This window comes from Clarias gariepinus, chromosome 14, assembly GCF_024256425.1.
Source record: "Clarias gariepinus isolate MV-2021 ecotype Netherlands chromosome 14, CGAR_prim_01v2, whole genome shotgun sequence".
NCBI lineage: Eukaryota > Metazoa > Chordata > Actinopteri > Siluriformes > Clariidae > Clarias > Clarias gariepinus.
Genome location: NC_071113.1, coordinates 4,106,192 through 4,131,255, shown reverse-complemented (window position 1 = coordinate 4,131,255; position 25,064 = coordinate 4,106,192). Strand labels below are relative to the sequence as shown.

Below are 25,064 nucleotides of genomic sequence, written 5' to 3'. Positions count from 1 at the left end.
TAGGTGAGACATTCTCCACACAAAGGATGGCAGGAACAGATCAGTCAACACACAGCACTTACACACACACACTCACACACACAACGACAAAGAACAAAACTACGTATATGGTGCAGTTCCTCATACTCACATTTAATTAATATCTATCTATACATACAGTGCCAGGCCAAAAAATAAAAACAAAAAGTTGCCATTTCTAAAGGGGCAAATTACTGGGCTGCATCAAACAGAAAAAAGAAAACAACGGATAAAAGGATGATGCTGAACTGTCAACTTTGTGAAAGTAATGTGGTCGGAAAACCAATAATGAATGGAGACCACTTAAACACATGGTGAAGTTGCATGGTAAAAAAAAATAAAAAATCAACATTAATAACCAGAGCTATGTTTAATAGTGTCAGCAGGAGTGTTTCCATACACACAGTGTGATGAGAACTCACAGGATTGGGACTAAACAGCTGTGTGGACTAAAGTACTGGTATGTAGTGGTGGTGTGGTATGTCTCCTGGCATCCGTTAAGCCTTGATTCATCCATCAGCCTGTCCGTAGTAAAGCGTGACCCGGTACCCCAGAGAACACGGTTCAGCTGCTCGAGTCCACTGGCCCGTGCTTTACACCATTCCAGCCCGCACTTGCACATAACGTAACACTGTGCATAGCGATCGTAGTCTTGTCTGCACCTGCTCAGCCACGGGAAAACATTTCGTGAAGTTCCTGACACACAGACCTTGTGCTTGTGCTGCTTCAAGAAGAAGAGTGGAAGACTACAGAGGATAGGCCATTTCTCCACACTAAGCTCTACAGCCACACTCTGTGAGTTTGCATGGTCTACTCCGCTACTCCACAAGCTGTTGTTTGCTCTAGACACCTCCATTTCACAATAATACTGTAGCACTAACTCTTCACAAGGGCAGAGATTTCACAGCCTTATGATAAAGGTGACATCCTATAACTTCAGATTTGCACCAGAAGCCGATCTGCGATGCCACGCAGTGTGCCATGCAGGTTATCTGTCCTCCGCATGGCTTTATGCTCCACCGCTTGTGTTTCAGTCACAGAGCAGCTTGTCTTGGTCTGGTATGGATATTCATGAGGACAAACGCTACCTAAATAGACTTTTTTTTTCTTTTTTTTTTACATTTGAATCCAATTCCATGTCCAATTTACAGTAGTATCATGTTGTAATATAAATATGTCCCTGTTTTTTACATTTATTTACTCACTCACTCATTCTCTATAGAACTTATCCTATACTGGGTCACAGGAGGTTTAGTGCCTCTCCCAGGGGAAAACCTAACAAGCATGGGGAGAACTTGGAAACTTCACACAGACAGACCTGAGGTGGAACTTGAACCCTCAACCCTGAAGGTGCAAGGCCACAGTGCTAACCTCTACGGCACCATGCTGCCTATATTTATTTACTTAAAGGTTTTTTTTATTTTTAATTAATTTTAATTACTTTGTTTTTTATGATTATGCAGTATTCTTAAGTCCAGTTCTGTTACTCCTTTTCCTCTGCTTCTTGTTTCCTGTTTTACACTGGAACATTGACCGTCTCACCAATTATTAATGGCCAATTTGGAGCTATTGAACTTTTTATTCATAGAAAGAAAAGACATGATGTCTACAGTAAGTTGACATTATTTAAAAGTGATACATTTTTTACAGATATATCTTACAGCATCTTCTTGTACTCCATACCAAGTCAAAAAGAAGTCAAGGGTTTATCGGCACAGGATATGTTTATATACCGCACTCAGTGCATGTGGACTTATATGTTTTACTGCTGCCAGTTACAGACAAAATAAAGCTACTGTCTGTTCCTGATGACTGTCTATATACGTATAGTATAAATAGGTCCTGTCACAATAAAGGCGCACATGGAAATGACACAAAGGATTCTATATTTATACTTCACTTGATTTTCTTTTTGTGGGCAATTCAGATAAATCACCCGACAAACACACATAGTAAGATTTTTTCTTGTGTTGACTCCTCCTCTCCCTTTTGTAGCTGGTTGCGGTAGGTAATGGTGGCACAGAGGCTTAGTGGTTAGCACGATGGTCTTGCACCACCAGTTTTTGGGTTCGATTCCCACCTCAGGATCTGTTTGCATGCTCTCCTCGTGCTTTCTCATAATCCAAAGACATGCCGATGAGGCTAATTGGCTTTTTCCCAAACTGTCTTTAGTGTGTGGAAGTTGGCCAGAGGTCCTACCACAGTAGTACAATAGAGATAAATACACTGGCCTCCACTGTCCCTAGTTGACCTACAGAGGTTCCTAGATGGATGGATGGATGGATGGATGGTATATCATACTGTATGTCATACATTTCCACCACACACCCAGCATTCATGTTCCTAGGACACACTCTACTGTAGATCCAGCAGGACCTGGGACAGGATAAAGCGCTTACTGAAGATGAATGTTAATGTTTTTATTAATAGACATTACTCTTGATGTGAAGAAGGATTGATGTGGATTAGTCAGACATATGGTGTATGTGTGTGTGTGTGTGTGTGTGTGTGTGTGTGTGTGTGTGTGTGTGTGTGTGTGTGTGTGTCAGGGACGTCACCATTGTCCAAATGCACTACACACTGATCCTTTGTGTGTGTCTGACAAAGGTCACTGATAAACCCTTACAGTGTGAGCATGTGTGTGTGTGTGTGACGTGTGTCTGTTGATTGATCTATTACAGCAGACCTCTTTGTAATGTTCAGAATATCCCACTCAACACGCGAACCCACACACACCGTTAAAAGTTTATGTGTAAAAGCCACAGCTGCTCATTTTCCGTGTGTGTACCCCCACCACCTGAGCCTTGATGTCATACTGAAACTTCAAGATCAACTTAGAGAGCAGAGGTGCATTCTGGGAAACATTTTTTTTTATTATTTGAAGGCACATTAAATATATTTTTTATTTTTTTCCCAAGAATTGTCGTAAAACAAATACTGACACGCGAACTTTAAACAAGTTAAATCTAGAACATGATAGAAAAGAACTAGAAAAGAATTCCTTTTCCCCGGAATGGATGTGGAAGTTTATTCAAACACACATTAACGCTTCACATTTAACCGCTGATAAAACAGAGACACTTCCTGGTTATGTCTCAGGATTTTGGACGAGACTGCATCCTAAAAATACCTGTCAGAGTGCGTGTGTGTGCCGATAACGAGGTGCTCTGGTCCGTGTGTAAGACCACACGCTCTTGTTAAAATACCACTAAAGGCTGATTGGACTCGCTGTTCTACCCGCGTCTGCGCTGTCAGGATTAAGTGTTACATGCAGAGGCGGCCAAGACAGATAGAGTTCCACTTAAAATGCTTTAAGCCACCGCTCACTCGCAGTTCTTGGAGAATGAGCAACCTGAAGGGCAAGGTCATTATTTCCTGCCCCCTTTTTTTGAAAGAATTAATGTAGTGTTGGGTCAGAGGCAATTCGGTGACACAGCCGTAGAGATACTGCTGAGTTTTCAGTGCTGCTGTTGTTATTTAGTAAAAAAATTTTTGGTAGTATTTGGTATTGTTGGACATATTTATCACATACTGTTCACACACACATCAAACTAAATAGTGTGACAGTGTCACTATCCATAATGATAATAATATAGTCATGTTTTTACCCAATGGCCGTGTCCTAATCCACCAAACTATCACACTGAGTTGTTATTAGTTACTTTTCAGGAACTCAGGAGCTTTATGTTTCACTGGGCGATGCCCCCGCCACGCCCAGCGCCAGTCAGCTAAAGAAACTTAGCAAATAATTCACTCCAACCACACGGGATGCAAATGTGTAAATAGTTTAGAGTGTATTTCAGTCTTGTGAGACTTGTGTAATAGTAATGCGCGGGTAGTCTGGTAACCCACAGACTCCGCGGGTAGCCCGCGGGTCGGGTTGGGGCGGGTAAAGAAATTGTCTCTTTATTTGCGGGGCGGGTCGGGACGGGTCATTAAAAAAACAACGTTAAATAAAAAATCCATGTATGTTGCGTACAAATCCCTATAGCCTATATTAAATATTTGGGAATATCTATTTTCATATTTTATTAAGTTCTTTGATAAGGTTACGTCACATGACAAGTCACGAAAGCGCCAAGCAGCTACCACTGCCAGTTACAACAAAAACAAAGAAATAAAAGTGAAGATGGAGGACGAGGTGCGGAAGAAATTAAGGTCGGTAATTTACATCATTAAAAGAAGAAAAAGTCAGGCTGCTAAATCTAATGTTTTAGCATTCTTTTTTTGCACAGCGAATGTAAAAACGCTAAATGAACATTTCCGCAGTTTACAGGGCGATGTTTCCAAGCATTTTCAGGCCAAAATAGAGGCTGTTTTTCATTTAAATTACAATGCCTAGTATGTCTATTTAATGGTCGCGGGTGCGGGGCGGGGCGGGTTGTAAAAATAGATACAGTGGTGCGGGGCGGGCTGGGGCGGGCCAAATAATTTCATAAAAGCGGGACCCGCGGGTTGGAAAAATACCCGACCCGCGCATCACTATTGTGTAAGCGTATGTAATGAGTGGGTTTGAGAATAATACGCCACTTCGAATTATCTGAAGCTGGTCAGCTGATCACCGGTCACGGCCAATTTTTCCACATCTCTACTCTACACCTTGTGACCCGCAAATAAACACAAAGAGAAGAGTTCAAATAAGTCGACTTTTGCACTATAGCTATTATTATTCATATTATTTTAAAGAAAATGGCAAGAGAAATCCGCTCGCATGCCTTCTGACTTCAACAGCTCTTTAGAGGATCAGATCAGCGCTGCCACATGCATAGAGAGGTATTGGAAAAGACATACGGTGGTAATGCACATTCTAAGCCCAGCAGTCCACTACCACTTTATATTTGATTAAAACCATGCCTGAGTACACTGTACTGTGCTCGACCATGCCCAGGCTCAGGACAGAGTACTCGGGCATGTGTACTCGGATTCGTGCTGAGGCTCATAGGTAAAAGCATTGTTCGTCACATCTCTAACCAACCTGCCTGAGCAGGGGATTCCTGCAGCCACACTAACACTAAAGCAGAAGGGTGTAACGCATCACATGTAAAAGTTGCATTATTAAAGCAATTTTTATTTAGTACTATTTTATTTAAACAGCATTTATGAAACTAATTGTTCTTCTGTAGTGAAATAGCCCTGATAAACCACATTCCCTTCACTTAAATGCCACCACGTTTTACAAGCAAAGACATTCCATGCATGGAAAGATAGCATACATGTTTAGCAAGCGCTGATGAGGAATGCTAAGATACAACAGATAAAGGTGTTGTCTTGCTCTTAAGGCTATTAGAGGTTGCATGGAACTAAAACAGCAGTAGATCAGTGTTTCGGCAAAGGCCCGAACCTTTAACTGCTTAATGTATAATGAGAAGAATCTAAAGTCGATCTGGATAAGAGTAGGTTGGAAGGTTGGAAAAATGCCACAAAATTTACATTTACGCTTAAAGAAAAGACATAATGCAAGAAACAATTTGTTCTTATCAGTTGCAAAGCTTCAGACACCCAACATGAAAGCTTAGATGATAGATGAAATGTATCAGTAAGTCTTGATGTCATCACTCATCCCAAGCCTACTGTGCAGTTGTCGTTCCGAACAGTTCCACCTCAATTTCCAGAACCTCCGTGGAAACCCACATGTAGATGTGATGGAAACAGCCATGGAGACTCTGTAACACAAACACTATTTATACTAAATCTGTTTTCATTGGCCTTTAACACTACGTTTGTCTGTGTAGCGGTGTGTGTATATATCATGTTCTCTAAAGCTAGTAACTTTGATTGATTGAGAACATCAGACTAACAACTGTGTGTGTGTCCTTGAAAGACTAAGCAGATATAAACTCCAAATGACAACTCAACTGCTACTATCACCTCATCACTCACCCTAAACTACGGCCCTGTGTTTGTGTGTGTGTGTGTGTGTGTGTGTGTGTAAGAATTCTGTGAACAGTGTTCACGGAAATGCAGAAGCATCACTCTGTAAAAATAGTGCGTATTTTTCCATACGCCTGTGTGAGTGTGTATATTTTTACACCCCAGAGTGTGTATCCTCGCTTCACCGCTGTGTCCCAAAAATGCGACCAAATAGACTGCTATCTGCAGGAAGAAAGAAGATCCTGTTCTGTCCAACTGTTTAGCATGGTAGCATGGAGGCTTGGTGGTTTGGGACGCAGCCAGTTGCTGAAACTGGGAAAGCTCTGTTTGAGCTGCTAAGCACTGGGAGGCTAAACACTGCTCGCTAAAGCACTTTCACTACAGGTGGAGCAGGTTGGGACATGGCCCAAGCCTGTGTGTGTCTGATCTGAGTGTTGCGGGTGATTTGTGAAATGACAAAAGAGTGTAATGTTTCATGTTTAAGAAACTGAGACTCACGCTTTCAATCCCACTTCCTCTTCTCCCTCACCCATTAACCTGATTAACCTTTGGTTCTTCCTCTCTACTCAGATATAAGTGTCTATTAGGTGATGGTGATTTCTGGATGTGGATGAGATGACTCATTATTTCAATGTGCTTCACTTCACTGGTTTAGATTTTCCTTTCTTTTGGTCACTGGCTGAAAATAGTCGTTGTTATACAACATAACAGGTATGTGTTGCGCTAGCATCTAAACAATCGTGTAGCTGCGGCCAAAAGATTAAAAACAACCAAAGTAAATATACAATGCAGTGAAAAAGTATTTGTTTATATGATTTTTTATTTATTTAATCAATTAATTGATTAATGTTCATCAAAAAAAATCATCAAACAAATTTAATTTTATCAAAGATAACCCGAGGAAATACAAAATGCAGTTTTTAAATAATGATTTCATTTATTAAGAAAGAAAAGCTGTCCAAACTTGCCCCACCCTGGTGTGAAAAATTGTGTAATTGCCCCCTAAACCTAATAACTGATTGTGCCGCCTTTGGTGGCAACAAGGGCAATCAAGCATTTGTGAAACCTGGCAATGAGTCTTTCACATCGCTGTGGAAGAATTTTGGCCCACTCTTCTTTGCAGAATTGTTTTAATTCATCCACATTGGAGGATTTTGGAGCATGAACTGCCTGTTTAAGGTTATGCCACAGCATCTTTGTAGGATTTATGTCTGGAGCATTCCAAAAACTTTTTTTTTTTTTATTCAGAGAGGTTTCAGAATTTGCTGGTGTGTGGTGCCGTCTGGTACACTGTTGGGAACGTAACTGAAGCTGCCTTTAAACTCACTTGCTGGAGTTGGATGAAGTCCATTTCATGTTCAGGAAGCAGATGTTGAAGAGAGTTTATTTTTAGCCTAACACAGACCTAGTCCTCTAGCCATTGTTTTCTTTGTACACCACCTACAACGTTCATTTCGGCTGGCCAGCAACACCCGGGGTGCCGAAAAATTGAGGCAGTTTCAGTGCTTTGTAACTTTGTAATTTTAAGTAGTGCTGCACTACAATATAGTTGCAAGCAACAATAAGTGGGCCCAAGCACCTGCGCTTAACCCACCAAGGCGCACCAAATAGACAGTGGGCACATTCCAATACCCTTATGACATAATTAGTTCCTTCATAACAGGGGAAATTTTATGTTAAGACCTCCAAAAGTTCAAGTTTAAGTTCAAGTTCAAGTTCAAGTAGGCTTTATTGTCATTACAACCATATACAGTTAGTACACAGTAAAACAAAACAACGTTCCTCCAGGACCAAGGTGCTACATGCAACATAAATTTACAACATAAATTAACATAGACACTAAACTAGCTAACCAAGAGGCCTACTGTAGTTATCTGGCTAGCAGAGACAGGACAGAGAGACCTAACATAAATTACAACATAAATTAACAAAAACTAACTAGCTAAGTATAACTATTTTTACAGACAACATAAAGTGCACGTGCAAATGTGCAAACAAGAGCAACAACAAAGTGACAGTGCGCAACCACGACATAACAGAACATAAAATATGGTGTTGAGGTAGTGGGTAAACATAAACATTCTTTAAAAACAGCAGCATGAACTGAGGAATTAGTGCAAAAATTAGTCCAGTAATGATCATTGTGCAAAAGATAAACAGTGAAGCATTTACAGGTTGGTGTGTACGATAATTTGGTGGTGTAGGTCAGTGTGTCTGCACTTGTGTTGATTAGTCAGTCCAGTCCCAATATTTTGAGGTAGTTGAGTTAAACTGTGTGATAATGTTTGTGTGTGTGTGTGTGTTTGTGTTTATCAGTCCAGTCCCTTTTTGTTGAGGAGACGGATGGCTTGTGGAAAAAAACTGTTGCACAGTCTGGATGTGTGTGCCCGAATGCTTATGTACCTTTTTCCAGATGGCAGGGGTGTGAAGTGTGTGTGAGAGGGGTGTGTCCGATCAGCCACAATGCTGGTGGCTTTGCGGATGCAGCGTGTGGTGTAGATGTCTTCAATAGAGGGGTGAGAGACCCCGATGATCTTCTCTGCTGTCCTCACTATCCGCTGTAGGGTTTTGCGGTCCGATATGGCACGGGCTGGTGTTGAGGGACCAGCTGAAGTCCTTCTCTAGGTGGACACCCAGGAATTTGGTGCTTTCGACGATTCCCACAGAGGAGCCGTTGATGCTCAGCGGAGAATGGTCGCCTCGTGTCCTCCTAAAGTCAACAACCATCTCCTTTGTCTTGTCAACATTTAGAGACAGGTTGTTGTCTTTACACCAGTCCGTTAGCCTCTGCACTTCCTCACTGTACGCTGACTTGTCATTCTTGCTAATGAGACCCACCACGGTCGTGTCATCAGTGAACTTAATGATGTGGTTCGAACTGTGTGTTGCTACACAGTCGTGAGTCAGCAGTGTGAACAGCAGGTGACTGAGCACACGGCCTTGTGAGGCCCCAGTGCTCAGTGTGGTGGTGCTGGAGGTGCAGTTCCCGATCCGTACTGACTGAGGCCTACCGGTCTGAAAGTCCAGGATCCAGTTGCAGAGGGAGGTGTTCAGGCCCAACAGGTTCAGCTTCCCAATCAGTTGTTGGGGAATGATAGTGTTGAATGCTGAGCTGAAATCTATGTACAGCATTCGAACATATGTGTCCTTCTTGTCCAAGTGTGTGAGGGCAAGATGTAGTGTAGTGGAGATGGCGTCGTCCGTTGAGCGGTTAGGACGGTACGCAAATTGCAGTGGGTCCAGTGAGGAGGGCAGCAGGGTCTTGATGTGTCTCATGACGGTGGGTGTGAGTGCAACGGGACGGTAGTCATTGAGACAGGACACAGTAGACTTCTTGGGCACGGGGACGATGGTGGTAGCCTTGAAGCACGTGGGAACGACGGCGCTGCTCAGAGAGATGTTAAAGATGTCGGTGAGAACATCTGCCAGCTGTTCAGCACATTCTCTGAGCACTCTGCCTGGGATGTTGTCTGGTCCAGCAGCTTTACGTGGGTTGACTCTGCATAGAGTTTTCCTCACCTCAGCTGTAGTGAGACACAGCCCCTGGTCGTTCGGAGAAGGGGTGGTCTTTCTCGCCGCCACGTCGTTCTGCCTGTCAAACCGAGCATAGAAGTTGTTCAGCGCATCTGGGAGGGAGCCGTCACTGTTACAGGCAGGTGATGTCGTCCTGTAGTTTGTGATGGCTTGTAAGCCCTGCCACATGCGCCGTGTGTCGCCGCTGTCCCTGAAGTCATTGTGGATTCTCTGGGCGTGTGCGCGCTTTGCCTCTCTGATGGCCCAAGAAAGTTTGGCCCTTGCTGTTCTGAGGGCCACCTTGTCTCTTTGAAGGCAGAGTCTCTGGTCCTCAGAAGTGCACGCACTTCCGCAGTAATCCACGGTTTCTGGTTGGGTCGTGAGATGATGCTCTTGGAGACAGTGACATCATCGGTGCACTTGTTGATGTAGCTGGTCACTGATGACGTGTACTCCTCCAAGTCAGTGAAGTCGCCGTAAGTTGCAGCCTCCCTAAACATGTTCCAGTCAGTGCTCTCGAAACAGTCCTGAAGAGCAGAGATGGCTCCTGCTGGCCAGGTTTTCACCTGCTTCAGAACCGGTTTTGAGCGCCTGACGAGTGGTCTGTATGCTGGAATTAGCATAACAGAGATGTGGTCTGAGTAGCCGAGGTGGGGGCGGGGCTCTGCCCAATATGCGCCGGGGATGTTTGTGTAAACAAGATCCAGCGTGTTTTTCCCTCTCGTTGCAAAGTCCACATACTGATGGAATCTAGGAAGCACTGACTTGAGATTTGCATGGTTGAAATCTCCAGCAACAATAAACAGTCCATCCCGGTGTGTATTTTGCAGTTCACTGATCTTTGTATACAGTTCATATAGCGCTTCCTTAGCATTAGCGCTAGGTAGAATGTACACTCCGATAATGAAAACAGTGGTGAATTCTCATGGTAGATAAAAAGGTCTGCATCTAACAATCACAAACTCCACTAGCAATGAGCAATAACTAGAAACTAGCACAGAGTTCTTGCACCATTTCGTGTTGATGTAAACACATAAGCCGCCACCGCGAGTCTTACCGCACAGAGCTGCATTTCTGTCGGCGCGAAACGAGGCTAGCCCGTCTAGCTGAATAGCGGCGTCCGGTACTCTGTCGCTGAGCCATGTCTCCGTGAAAACAAAGACACAACAGTCTCTAACCTCACGCTGTGTAGCCTGCTGGAGTCGGATGTAGTCCAGTTTATTGTCCAGGGAGCAGACGTTAGATAAGATGATGGACGGGAGAGCCAGCCGGCTAGGGTTTGTTTTTAGCCTAGCACAGACTCCCGCCCGCTTTCCGCGCTTCCGCTTCCTCGCGCACCGCTTCCGTTGACCCTTCCTCCGGCCTCCGGCATCAGGCAACACCGAGGCTTCGAGGCCTGGTTCACGCAGCAAGCCGAGGTCACGTAGCTTTTCCCGCATCTCATCGTCGATATCTTTAACCGGGTTATTTAGGTTGAAAAGTGTCTGGCTGTTGTATGTATGGACACCAGTTGCGAAGATATCCATACATATAGAAAAATAAACGCGCTACACACAAAACGTAAACAACGTAGCACCATTTTGGCTCCGGAGCGGCCGCTGCGTGCTACTGCCGCGCCGCCATCTTGGATCGAGCATCAGTTATGTTATGTTAAAGAGAAATGTTGCGTTAAATGGTTACGTTAAGACCTCACACTATAATGTCACTCAATGTGATGTCATTCACACACTACGATGTAATAGGCCCGATGCCATAGTGCTTGGGCTCTAAATATGGACCTGTTAAATGATTCTATTGCATAAGTTTGCAATTTATAACAGGTGATATATACATAAACTGGTATTCATGTAGAGTTTGTCAATAATTTATGTATTTTTAAAAACGTTAGAAGTGATAAATAAATACAGTGGAACCTCGGATTACGAGCTTAATTCGTTCCGGAAGTGGGCTCGTATTCCAAAACACTCGTAAACCAAATTTAATTTTCCTATAGGAAATAATGGAAACATAAATTATTCGTTCTACAGCCCAAAAAAATAAATACATAAATATAATTAATACAAAATATAAAGTAAAAATAAAACAAATTAACCTGTACTTTACCTTAAAAAAATGTAAAATTAAACCCCGACAGATAAGGGTTTTCGTTTGTGCATGCAGAGTGTATGTGTGTAAAATGCGCGCGCGCACACACACACACACACACACACACACACACACATTAACGGATAGACCGTTTTTAAAACCATTTAAAAATTAGCAAGGAACATTCCTAGTCACACTCACGTGAGCGCATACTAACAGGATCACTGCAGTAAGTAAAACAACAACAAAAAACGAATTAAACAGCTCCTCACCTTTGAAAACAATCGCGACAAAGAGATGTTTGTGTGTTTATTTGGCAACCTGAGAGGAGGGGGGCTGAAGGGGGGCTCGCTCGCGTTTACAGCCCCCTTCTCTCAGGTTGCCAAACAAACACACAAACTCTCTGCCTTACACAGACACAAACACACACACGCACACTCAAAAACACAGCAAGCACTAAGACCTAGCAGGGGAGATGATGGGTCTCGGCTTTACAGCTCCCCTTCTCTCAGGTTGCCAAATAAACACACAAACTCTTCTCAGTCGCGACTGTTTTCAAAGGTGAGGAGCTGTTTAATTTTTGATGCACACGCACATCTCACACACACACACACACAGCACGTGTGTGTATTCACCCAGCAGGAGAGACGATTACCTACAATCCTGCTGCAAGAGAGAGAAAAACCGTTGGCCCACTTGTTATGCGTGAAACATGATACTTGGTGCTCGTTAACTAAGACAATGCTCGTTTTTCAAGTAAAAAATTATTAAAAATTGTTGCTCGTCTTGCAAAACACTCGTAAACCACATTACTCGTAATCCGAGATTCCACTGTATTGGCAAACTTTCTCTTAATGAGATAATGTGAACTATTTCCTTTGACTCTTTAATACAAAACTGTACATTTAATACTTACATATAAGAGTGTAAATAAAACTGCAATTACAATATATGTCAAAAGAACTGCAATGCGATTATTTAAGCAAAGCAGCCCCAATTTTAGGTTTTCTTCTACAACAAAGGTTTGTGTGATTATTTTTTAATGGTTTAATGTTAATGCCCACATTAATCCCAGAACTGTTTACTGGGACACAGATCTGGGGTTTAGAATCATTCTCACAGGTATATGAAGAGTTACGGAGTTATATAGTATAGTTATTTTTAATACTGGGTAAATCCATATGTTTTTAAGAGATTTTTCTACCCTGAAACTTATCTGTAACCATGGTAACACATCTTCACCTTCTGACATGTGACCCCCATCGACATCTGGTTACTCATCTCTCTCTCTCTCTCTCTCTCTCTCAGCGTTCTCAGAAGTAAATTTGCATTTAATTGGCTGTAATCCTGTGTGTGACAGGACAGTGTAATCAACTGTTTTGAACAGTGCACTGAGGGGGAGGTGTGTGTGTGTGTGTGTGTGTGTGTGTGTGTGTGTGTGTGTGCCAGAGTAACTCATGTAAGGTGTTTTATATCTGATAGGCGAAAAAAGAAAAAGAGTTATGGAGAGACAGGTCGCTAACAATTTTGCCAGTTATTACAAATCTACAACTAGTTTATTTTTTAAACTATAAAATGTGATTTGCTTGCGGCTGTTTTATCTTACAACTACTGTCCATATTATAGAACCTTTCAGCTGTTATAGGACAGTCTGACAATCATATTTCAGAAATCAACAATGATGTGGTATAAACCGTTTTACGTTATTATACAACAGTTAGCCCTGATTGGATAAGAGGCATCGACAAGTGGAGATATAGAACACAACATTACTGGAACATTTAACTATCTGTATCATTCCCTGTTCAAACAATTTTTAATTATAGGTCTGCAGTACTGAGAAGAGAGCAGCTGCCTGCCAAAACCAATATTCACAACCAGTCACAGAAGCTCTTTCAGTAAAAACACACATCTAAGAATGTTACGTCATCTTAAACACCATGCTGTTTCCTTTGTAACAGCAAGTCATTTTGAATTGGTCCTGATCCATCCGTGTTGTTCTCTTTACGGATAACACAAACTACAAAGCTGAATTCCAAATCCCACTGTGTGTGAACATGTGTGTGTGCCCTGTGATGGATTGGCACCTTGTCCCCAGGGTGTACCTCATGCCCTTAGTCTTCTGGGATAGGCTCCAGGCCCCCCTGCGATATGCCTGTATACACGATAAAGCTGTATAGATGATAAGTGAGTGAGTGAGTGACTAAGTGTATGTGGTTTGTGTTTGTATAATGCCGCCCAGGGCGGTAACTGTACACAACACTAGTACAGAAAGCAGACATCATGGAGACTAAAATGACAGGCTAAAAAAAGTAAGTAATCAGAGATGTGTATTTTTGTGTTTGTGCCAACACAATGCATCTGTTACAAGACTTCGTTCGACAACAGCAGGTCACACAAAAGCTTTCAGCCTGTCTTAAAGCACAAATAGAGGACAACCTTAAACCCTGTACAGGGAAAGCACAAGAACTCTCATGGGCAATGCAAGTACATTACCAATATGATCTTAGATAACAACATTAGAACCTACTTGGACCCAAGTCAGTTGGCTCACCATTATCAGGTGTTGATTGGAAGTAGATATTTACAGTAATCTCTGCAGCCAAGGGGTCAACTGTTACAGAATGCCAACTTTGTATCCAAGCTGTAAAGGTCTACAATTCAGACAGAAAGGCTGGCTGGACACTGTAGCCCAGATCTTAAAGGGTAGGTGCCAGGGATACCTCAAACATTAACTATGAGTGATGTTCCACAGGCATACTGTTTCTCTCCACTCAAAGTATTTGGCCACAGGCCTGGAAGTAAGAAACTTTGGACAGCTGTGCTACTGTTACATTTTAATACTCTACTAGAGTGGGTAAAATTAACACAATAGCAAGTGAACCCATGTTGCAGAAACTTCTCCAAGGTATCAGAATAAACAGAAGCATGCAGAAACTTGCATTTCTTGCATTTGAGTTCCACTTAAAGGTGCAGACCCAATTAACTGCAAAGTAATTTAACACTTTTTTTCCAAGATAGGTTTTAGCATCAGGACCAGGGTAGGGCAGAATAGAATATGTCCCCAGCAACCTTTCAGTCGTGGCCTACTCAGGAATCCTGTGACTCTACAGATGGAGCTAATTCCATTGTACAAAGCAGGGCGCACCCAATGTGCAGATTCCAGATCTAAAGAATAAGCTGTTGTCCTCTAAGTCCTCAATGGATCAAGATTGAAGACCATCAGAGGATTTATCAGACCACCAAATTAAAATAAGGTGCTATCAGGAATGAAATTGTGGGTACAGTAGCTGAAGGACTTTGACTCACTATTCATGAACCCAAACCTCCAAAAAGATGCAAAAAAGCTGAAAGGACTGAAGGCTGTCATTTCCCAACAGGTGGGTTTGTAAAGCACCCCATTACTTTAACACTGTTTGAGCAGAGAAGGAGGAGAATCTTGCATTATCATAGGCAGAAGCAGAACTGACATACTTATCATTCTGCCCTTCATGCTCATCAGAGACTATGCTCCCTTTTAAGATAAGGTAGAAGCAAAGAACACAATCCTCTGAGCACCAGGTGGTTCCATGCCTGTTATTTGTCCTGTACTGTATATCTATTTGTCCTGGCACACCACAACTGTAAAACTGGGTCTTTCTCACTGGTAGCACCAACAGAAAGCACAGGTTCAGCACCATGGCCAGTGAATTAGTCAGGAAATAGTATAAAAATACAACCACAACCACTTAGAAAAAACTCCTGCACCAAAACTTCTCTTACAGTAGCTAGAAAGCTGATGGGTAAATGTGTAGTTAGATGGTTGGTCTGACAGATATATGGCTAGCTTAACAGTGCACTGAACAGAAATGTAATAAATAGACTGCTGGAGGGAATGTTGTATACTTAAATAAAAAGCTGATTAGAGAGCTAGGTAGGTGGGTGGTTCAGAACAAAGCTAGACAATTTGGATCAAGGGTGTCTAAAGCCTTCCCTTAAGGCTTCAGATAAAAGACACCTCTGAAGTTCACATATAATATTAATAATATTACTGTATAAGTATCAATTCTGATAATGTGGAAAGCAACCCATCAACCCATTAACCTCCACTCTCAGCATCCCTGGACCACGCTCCCGCTGCCACAGTGATTTTGTCCAATCACTTCTGGTCCCCAAAATAGGGTGATGTTGTCCTCACTTTCTACAGTAGTGTCATTCCCTACAGAGCTGAGACACATCTGTATCATGTCTGAAAGTGGGCCGAGACTAATCAGTATTAATGTAAAACATTTCCATCAGATTCTTTACCAGTTTACCCGTCACTCAAACAACTATTCTGGACCAGACATCTGTTTTCTTAATTTGACTATTGTTTATCATGTCGTACAAATTTGCCAGATTATTTGTACAAGTATGGTATATTAAAAAATGCAATTCTCCTTAGATTATTAGAGAGCTGCTAAAATAGTAGAACAAGATATTAAATGCATTTAATAAAAACATTTAAGAGGTGGATAAACCTGCATTACAATATAAACATGCCTTGGCTGGCTGTGGACATTACTGCCAGGGTTTATAAAATAAGATATTACACAATTTCTGAGGTTTAAAACATAAAGATAAATTTCTCTCTAACTACTAAAGATGGAAGAGAAAATCGATTCAGTTATGAATTGTGATTCTTTTGTGTAGTGATTCACATATCAAACTATTATAAAAACTATTTTTTCATTTATTACAGAATTTGCTTGTTTTTAGCGTGATCGTCCGATTAGTCTCAGCTATAAACGATTCTGTACCGAGCGCAGAAGCTTCAGAGTGGTGCAACAGAAGCACATTTTTATGGCATTACATTATAACATATCGTGCACATTTAAAGCCTCCAATCTGCTTTTTTTCCCAAAAAAATTCTCCAACCCACTTATTACATAATGTTCCAGTCTCAAAACACCACGAGTGCAAATTAGTCTAAAATCTGTACCCCATACTATGAGTAAAATGTGAAAATCTTGGATTTTGGTTTGTTTGTTTTGTATTTTTTTAAGGGAAACCCAACATTATAAGGAACATTACACACACATTACATTTAATTAATTACTAAGGTTTAAATTAAGGTTTAAAAATGCAATATCGAATCAAGATATTTATAAAATTGTGATTTTTTAGAATCACAGAATCGGCACAGAGGTATCATGATAATATCGAATCAGGAGGTGACTGGTGATTCCCATCCCTACTGATTAATGTAAATTTAGTCAGCTCTAATAATGAAGTCCTCCCTCATGTGAGGTAACATTTAATTCTGACTGAAGAAAATTCTGAAGCACGCTTAAAAACTGCTTTTTTTATTAGTATTGTTGCCGATATAAGGTTTAATTAGTAATGAGGTAGGCAAAATATTTAGAAAAAAAGTAACCCAATGTTTTTATTCAGAAGATGCCCAAATTTATTCATTTGGTTAGCATGTTGCTAATCCTTGTAAAAGGAAAAAATATGATAAAACGATTGTATAGGTAATAAAATAATAATAATAATAATAATAATAATACTTTAAACATTTTCATATTTTACAGAAACGAGCGTGTGTCTGACTGAAGTGTGTGAAGTGAGTTCTCTTACCGGTTTGGCTCGAGCAGTCTGTTTTCTGTTCCAGACGGGACATTTTGACTTTGTAAGTTGCACACCATTCAGACTAAACCATGTGTGTATGTGTGTGTGTGTATGCGTGCGTGTGTGTTGCTGGTAGCGGAAAGTCTGTCCTGTCCCAACCGGCGATCCTGTGGAAATGAGCTCGCGCGTGCTCTGGGATTCCCGCCTGCAGCGAGGACTCACGGTCACGTGATGTAAAGCGTCCCCAGGGCTGATTAGTTCACGCGCCTGGCAGCTGATCTGGGCTGATAGTGTCCTTCTCTGAACACTGTACAGTATCTCTGTAACAGCATGATGAACATTTAAGACTTATATTGTGTATATAACGGACACTTGTACTAATTAAATAGTTTTTTACTTCACATTAAATCGGACTTAAACCATAAAAATGTTACAGGTTTTCTGTTGATTTATAAATGGATCCTTAAAGCAAATGATCTGACTAAGATCAGCATGCACATAAAAATTATATGCTTAATTAATTCTAGTCATTTCCATTTGTAAGTACGCAACATACTTCAAACTCTTTGAAAATGCAATAATAGGTAGCACATTTTTCTGATCTTCACACTATATTAAAAATATTCAAGTGTTAAATTATAATATTCATGCATATGATCAAACTGTTCCTCTTTCTAACTGGATATGGATCAGTACCCCACACTGACACAAGCGGAGTTTTTGCCCTTTTGCATGAGAGCAATACACAGTGTGCAAACAGGTCATCCTGCTTAGGAAAAGCTTTCTATTGCCTTTTTAAGTCTAACCTTTACTGTATAATGTGCTGGGCTTTTGTGGTTCCGCCTACAAGGCACATTGCCAAACCCCAGTCTTTGACCGCATGTAGGTATAGACACAGAATTGACAGAGTGGCAGCTGTTCGAATTCCACATTGCCATTTCTCATATCACGTGTCTTATCACAGACAGGAAGTCAACACATGCAAGAATACCTGAAGTGAGCTGCTATTCTTTTCCAAGCTTTGTAAAGGCACCCAAGAGTTGTGTTTCACATCCTGTGATGTGTTTCAATTGAAAATATTGTTGAACTGGTTACATAAAAAGTTGCCGTAGTGTATTTAACAAATAGCTTGCTAAAATATGTACAGTATGAGGGGCGTTCCAGTCGAAGTGGGGCAATCGATTGTTTAGAATCACATAGCACAGTTCTGGGAGTAAAAGCTCCCTTTCTTTCTCTATATAATCCCCTGCTGCGTTAATGCACTTATCCAAGTGTTTCACTACTGCAGCTAAGAGTCTCTTGCACGGTGACGTGAACCCAATCCCAATTCTATTTTCTACCCCTTCCCCTACCTCTCGCCCCTTTCCCTTGTCCCTTGAAACGAAGTGGAAAGGGAAAGGGTTAAAATATTTCCCCTAAGAAATGGGACACCACTACAACACTGTTATACGTCATCATACGTATCCGTTCATTTACATGTACACATATGGCCGTAAGCAAAACAAACAATGCGTTATCAAATGCTCGGCAAACTGCCGTGCTACTGAACTTTCATATTTGTTTGTAGCATGCAGTAAAATGTATATGACATAAAAAATATCTTTTTGTAATATCGTGCAATCGGTGCTATCCGCTAGCAAACTTTAGCGATTTTTTGGGAAACGTTTCCTTACAGAACATCACCAGAAACACAAACACAAGACTAAAGGTAATATACATATAATGAAAACTTGTCATAAAAATCCTTATTAATGGCAAAAATTTGTTACATTTATGGGTCTGCTCGCTCGAGTGAGCAGCCATCTTGAACATTTCACTTAGCCCTTCGTTTGAAGCGAGGTCCCAAAAAATCTTCGTTTGGAGGGCTATCTGGCCCTTCCCCTTACCCCTACCCCTCCAACCAAAAGAGAAATGAGACACCCCTACCCCTTCACGTGAACGCGCCAAACGGAGGGGTAGGGGGAAGGGGTAGAATTGGGATTGGGATTGGGCTTTAGTAGTTAACACTGTTCACTTGCACCTCTTGTAGTTAAATAACAATTCTGAAAGTACAACAAATGTGTTACTCATGAATGAGATGCAGTAATGCGAGTGTATAATAAAAGCCCAAAGGAAGGCGGTTGGTGATAATTAACCCGTGTTTTGTCAAACATCATTTTTAATCACAGAGTAGAACCCCTAAAAGACTTTTTATCCTTCAACTTTTCCCAACATGACTTTCCCCAGAGAGACCCCAAATATTCACAAATTCTATGGCTATGGACAAGTAGTTTCTTCATGAAAAATAGATTTGGGGATTAAAGTTCAATTAAGCCGCTTTATTTTGGGGGTTTAACGAAAAGGTTCTTTCTGACCCTTAGGACAAGGAGAGTGTACAGAATGTTAAGACTAAACATGGGTTAAGATGGTGATAAGTGGATTATTTGATTTATTACCAAAACACAGCAGCACTCGTCAGTCAACGAGACACGGCATCGAGGGCACAGAAATACAGCCATGGCATTTTAGATAAATCAATTTAGAGGTCAGGCTGGATATCAGTAAATCTGTAGATGACATGCACCAGGTGAATAAATAAAAGTTGCAAATAGTGATGTGACAGATGGGGGGTGTGGGTGTTTTTACAGTATGAAACTTACATATGTAAAAGAAGAACCATGATGGCTCTGTCCCCAACCACACCACTGTAGTCTGAGAGAGAGAGGTGTGTATAAAAATATAACAAGGTTGCATGATAAAGTGACTTTGAAATTAAAAACTTATATTAAACCAGCCCAAGATAGTTATACTGGTTATTTCGATTCAGGTTATTTTAAAATTCTACCTTCTCAGATCTCTTTAGGAGAGTGGCTAGAAGGTTATTTAGGAGTGTTCACATCTTAACCAATGGTACTACGATAGTCTAGTCAGAGTTTTAGCCACAAAGTTTGGCCAAAGTTTTGTCTCCAGTAATCTTCCTTAGCATAAAGGACAGAGTTCTTGGCAGACTTTGATGCAATGTTCTTTTTGCTCCTGGATCAGCAGCCTGGGGACCAACTGGGCAGCGACATGTTCAAATCACATGGTTTCAACATTACCGGGGTTGAGCTTGTTAAAGGTCTTTCTGATCTCTCGTGGTCTTCCAGTGATGTTTTTCTGTTTCTGAAGCATGTGTGCCACTTAAAACACCTTGAACATGAACTTATTGCATCATCACAGCAAACTTGCCGAATAATGTTGAATCTGTGGCACATTTGCCCGGTTTCAAGCAGGATTTTACTCATGTTCTAACTTGATGATGAAATAGGACAGCAAGTTAGACCACACATGGGGTAGTGGTGGCTTAATTGCTTAAAGCTGTGGGTTACTGGGATACTGATCGGAAGTTTGGGGGTTCAAGCCCCAATAATGCCAAGTTGCCACTGTTGAGCCCTTGAGCAAGGCCTTTAACCCTATCTGCTCCAGGGCCGCTGTAAGCTGGCTGCACTCTCCTGTGCTCTGACCCCAGTACTGTAATGTAACATATAATTGAATAATATATATATACTACTTTTCAAAAGTTAGGGGTCACTTGCAAATTTCTTTGTTTTTGTTTAGTGATTTATTTTCTACATTCTACAACAATACTGGGGATTTCAAAACTATAAAATAACACATATGGAATTAGGTAATTACGTAACAAAAACAACAGTTAGTTGTTATTTTAAGACACAGAGGTCAGCCTTTCTGTAATAGTTCTTGCAAGAACAGTATTGTCAAGCACCATAATAAAACTGCCTGTCATGAACGGTAGTGTGTATGTATATATACAATCCACAACATTGCTGCTATTGTCAGTGTGTAATACGGAACCGTCCAGACAATCTTCACATGTGATGAGGCAACAGTCTTCACTGTGGAAGAGCCCATCATCTCCATGATCGAAACAGGCGAGGCAGGTCCACAGTTCGACCAAGTGTGTGCTCGTTGTCTTGTTCAACATTTGCAGCATTGTGCATCAAGAATTTGTCCTCAGGGTCCAGACCGGCAAGAAAGTATTCTATTGCCAGGCTTTAAGGCATCTAAGAGAGGACATACAGCGAAAGCAACCAGATCATACAAGCGTATGTTTTCTCCATTAAACCCACGGATGCCTAGCCTGACAAACATCCTGGTGAAAGTTGCCTACGGTATCATAATAAGCTGATGGGATGCGGCCCAATAGAACTAAATGTTATAAACATAAAAGTGTTCATATGTGATGTAGCCTCTTATTATTGTATCAAAATAACACCTCTGGCAAAGAATATTGTCATAAATGCCACCCAAAGGGTCCTGCTATTTATTGGTTTGCTTGTTCGATTCCAGCAGTCTGTGGTTTGGGACGACGCCATGAGGCACTTTCACCACAGCTGAAATCCATTTAGTTGAAGTGGCCGCGGCTGGAGAGGGGACAGGGTTAATGGCCTGACGTGAAATGAGACCCAGCCAACTTAGTGCCGGTCCCTTCAGAGGAAACGGTCATATATCAGAGGTTTAAAGAAAACCTGGGGAGGGGGAACGGTAGCGAGTGAAGTGTTATTTTTAACAGCTGTGAAAATGTAGTCGAGGAATGTCCGAGCAGGAAGGGTCCAAACTTACATGTGTAAACTGGCTGTGTGTCAATTCTCTGTCCAGTCTCTGTCACCTTGTATAAACAGCACTGCTCGGACAGAATTCTGAAGGAATGAACTAAATCAAGCTCACATTTAAAACTACGCTTATCCTTACCCACCACCGCTGGCCAGCTTTACAGTAGATTTTATTGAAATGACATTAAACGCTTATCGTTTGTTGTGTTTTGTGCTCACTCTGTCTCTCTTGTGTTACTAACCTGGCAAAAGACGCTCTAATCAACCTCCACTTACCTGGTTACCGTGGCAACCCACTTTGAAGTCAGCACTGTGATTTTAGACATTTAAAGGAAGTGTGTATGTGTGTTTGTGTGTGTGTGTGTGTGTGTGTGTGAGAGAGAGAGAGAGAGAGAGAGAGAGAGAAAGAAAGAGTGAGAGAGAGATGCCCATTTTATAGCAAGAATTGTGTGTGTAATAATGACGGACAGCCACTGTTCTATCCACTTACCTGATCTGGTACCATCTCTCTCTCTCTGTCTCTCTTCTTCTTCTTCTCTCTCTCTCTCTTTCTGTCTCTCTCTCTCTCTTTCTCTCTGTCTCTCTCTCACTTTTTCTCTCTCTTTCCGTCTTTCTCTCTCGTTCTCTCACACAAACACAAACAAAACTTTTCTTTGCCCAAGTTACATCTTTGATAAATTTAGCATCCGCCATCTGCCCGACTCTGAATAAATTCCACCCTCTTTTGACTTCCTGTCGCTTTCTAATTCTGTTTCACTATTCCTACGCTCCAATCCACCCTAGCTGACTTGCCCTAACCACTCAGAAGAGGGCGCGCCTCCTACATCCCACTGGACCTGTGCAGCAGAGGTGTTGTATAGACCTTCCCCTGTGCACAGTACAGCCTGATATCAGCTTCCTTCTTATCTGTTTAGATCATAGCATCACAGCTACTTGGCTTGGAAGTAAAATTTTTACTACACTTGTACACTTGTTTTCTAGGCCCCTTTAAAGCCACTGTATTCCCAGAACAGTATCTTCCCATGGCACGGTTTTCCAGGAGCTTTTTTACACAGTTTACCTTCATTCCCTTTATCAATTCCAGAGCGAAAATTACCATTCAAGAGTTACTAACTGCACACAGCTCTTAAACTAACCGGCTAGATAAATACCAGACAGGCTAGACTATGAAATAATCCTGAAGTGCGCACCCCAAACTGAGTACACACTCCTCAACTGCTTCAGTCTTTCCCTTTATAAGGTTACAAAATAGCAGCCAGATTTTTTTTTTTTACGGTTTTGGCTTTTGGAGAGCTGCTTCCCGTCTTGTTAATGCCCGTCATTAACGCCTGTGCTAAATGGAGGGATGAAGAAAATGTTCCAAAACCAGATGGCAAAATGTTGAAGCTTGATGAGTCATTTCGGCTTGCATAATTTCCTCAGCCTTTTCAGTCAGGGATGCTAATCTGCTATAATACAGTTTTCTGAATTGCTAAAACATTAATCCCATTGTAAAAACTAAACTGTCAACTAACAAAACTCTTTCATCAAATCAATCCCTGTCAAATCTTAAACACTTTTCTTCTGGTTAGGGCACAATTTGCCAATCAGAATCCGCCATTTACCTCTAAACACATTCTCGAACACAAAACACATTCAGCAGTGTGGTGCACTTGTACCCAGGATGGTGGATGGTGCACACAGGCTACAGAAGTTAAACACAACTAACACACTGTTTTCATCATTTACACACTACCACTCAAAACTGAAAACACACATGTCCAATCAGTGAACCCAATTAGTAAACAGTATACAGTATAAGCCTAGTCAAATGCAAATGGCATGAGTGGATCCAACAATGGAGCAATACAATAGAAGAGGAAGAGGAGTCCGTGTCAGAGGTGGTGGGCAAGGACTAAGACCAAGAAGAAGATCTGTGATTTCAAACGACATTCAAGCAACTGTCAAGGATCATGTTCTGGTACATGACAGGACTATAAGGGAGGCAGGACAACGTGTGCAACCAAACCTAAGCAGATTTTTAGTGGCTACTATAATCTGGACCTTCAGAGAAGAAAACAGGTAAAAAGTATACTTGTCTCAGTAAGGGGACAATAATAAAAAAAAAAAATTTTAATGGTACTGTGTTTGAAAACATTTACTGAATAAAAAAATTTATATATATTTTTTATTATTATTATTTTATTATTATTATTTTTTAAGAATTGAAGGACGGCCACATGAGGGTGGAAGAACACGTATGTTCTCACAACACCAGGAGACACTGTGGATATGGTCCGTCAAAATAATAAATAATGCAATTCGACTGCGTGAAATACAGCAGCGGATTCTAGAAGACACCATACATTTTGAGGAAATAAATAGTGTGAGTCTGTCAACAATTGACCGTGTCCTCCAACACAACAAGATAAGGATGAAACAAGTTTATCAGGTACCATTTGAGCGAAACTGAGAGAGAGTGAACGATCAATATGTGCATGTAAGTACACTTTACAGTAAACTCAGTACTAGAATGTATACTGTATTGTCTGGGAAGCAGCACATGTATGCATCATACTGTGTCATTTACAGAACTAAATGTAGTTTGTTTTCACTGTGTACAGAGAATCCTTAAGCTTGACTCAATGGTTAGGCCTCACGAATACATCTTCATGGATGAAGCTGGATTTAATCTAGCAAAAAAATAATAATAATAATAATAATTATATATATACATTTTTTATAAAACTTTCTTTGCTGCAGTTTTTGTTTAAATGTGAGTACAAGAATAAATAAATAAATAAATATTATTTTCCCGCTATCCCACAGTGTTTTGTATTTATTTATGTAGTGTGTATCGCTAAGTTGTGTTTGCACATTGGCTAGTTTTGTGTGGTTTTTGACAGTAGTGCTTGATTTTGAGTAAAGTTAAAATAGTTTAGGATCAAATGTTTGCTTTTGCTACACAAGTCGAAGGTTTTGTGACTGTAGCTTGAATTTTAGAGTTTGTGTTTAGTGTTTTGAGACAAAGATATAAGGATAGGATATAAGATTTTAGGAAATGTGTTTTAGCAATTCAGAAAAACTGTGATATGTATGTACTCACTCTCATATACTCACTCGCGGGGGGGCCAGTCCCAGGAGACATAGGAAACAAGACGGGGTACACCCTGGACAGGATCCTAATTCATCACAGGGCGCACACACACACACACACACACACACACACATGATCACACACTACAGGCAATTTGAGAACTCCAATTAGTCTAATCTGCATGTTTTTGGACTGTGGGAGGAAACCGGAGTACCCGGAGGAAACCCACCAAGCACAGAAAGAACAAGTTTTCTAAGTTTATATTTTATTTCGGTGCACAAACCCAAACACAGAGCTCATTCCTTAAACCAAACATGATGGAC

General features: G+C 41.2%; 1 protein-coding gene across 2 annotated transcripts in view; it reads right to left on the bottom strand.

Moving 5' to 3' along the window:
* Positions 1 to 17,217, bottom strand: part of LOC128541522 (zinc finger protein 385B-like) — a 30,386-nt gene extending 13,169 nt beyond the window's left edge. Inside the window, exons 1-2 of one of the 2 annotated variants that reach the window (XM_053511986.1) lie at positions 17,086 to 17,217; positions 5,590 to 5,681 (exon numbers count right to left, since the gene is read on the bottom strand). In XM_053511986.1, coding sequence (XP_053367961.1) covers positions 5,590 to 5,681; positions 17,086 to 17,153 — 160 coding nt within the window. In that variant the 5' untranslated portion in view covers positions 17,154 to 17,217. The remainder of the gene's footprint in view (positions 1 to 5,589; positions 5,682 to 17,085) is intronic. The other variant, XM_053511987.1, reaches the window with a different exon arrangement.
* Between the last annotated feature and the right edge of the window lie 7,847 nt (positions 17,218 to 25,064).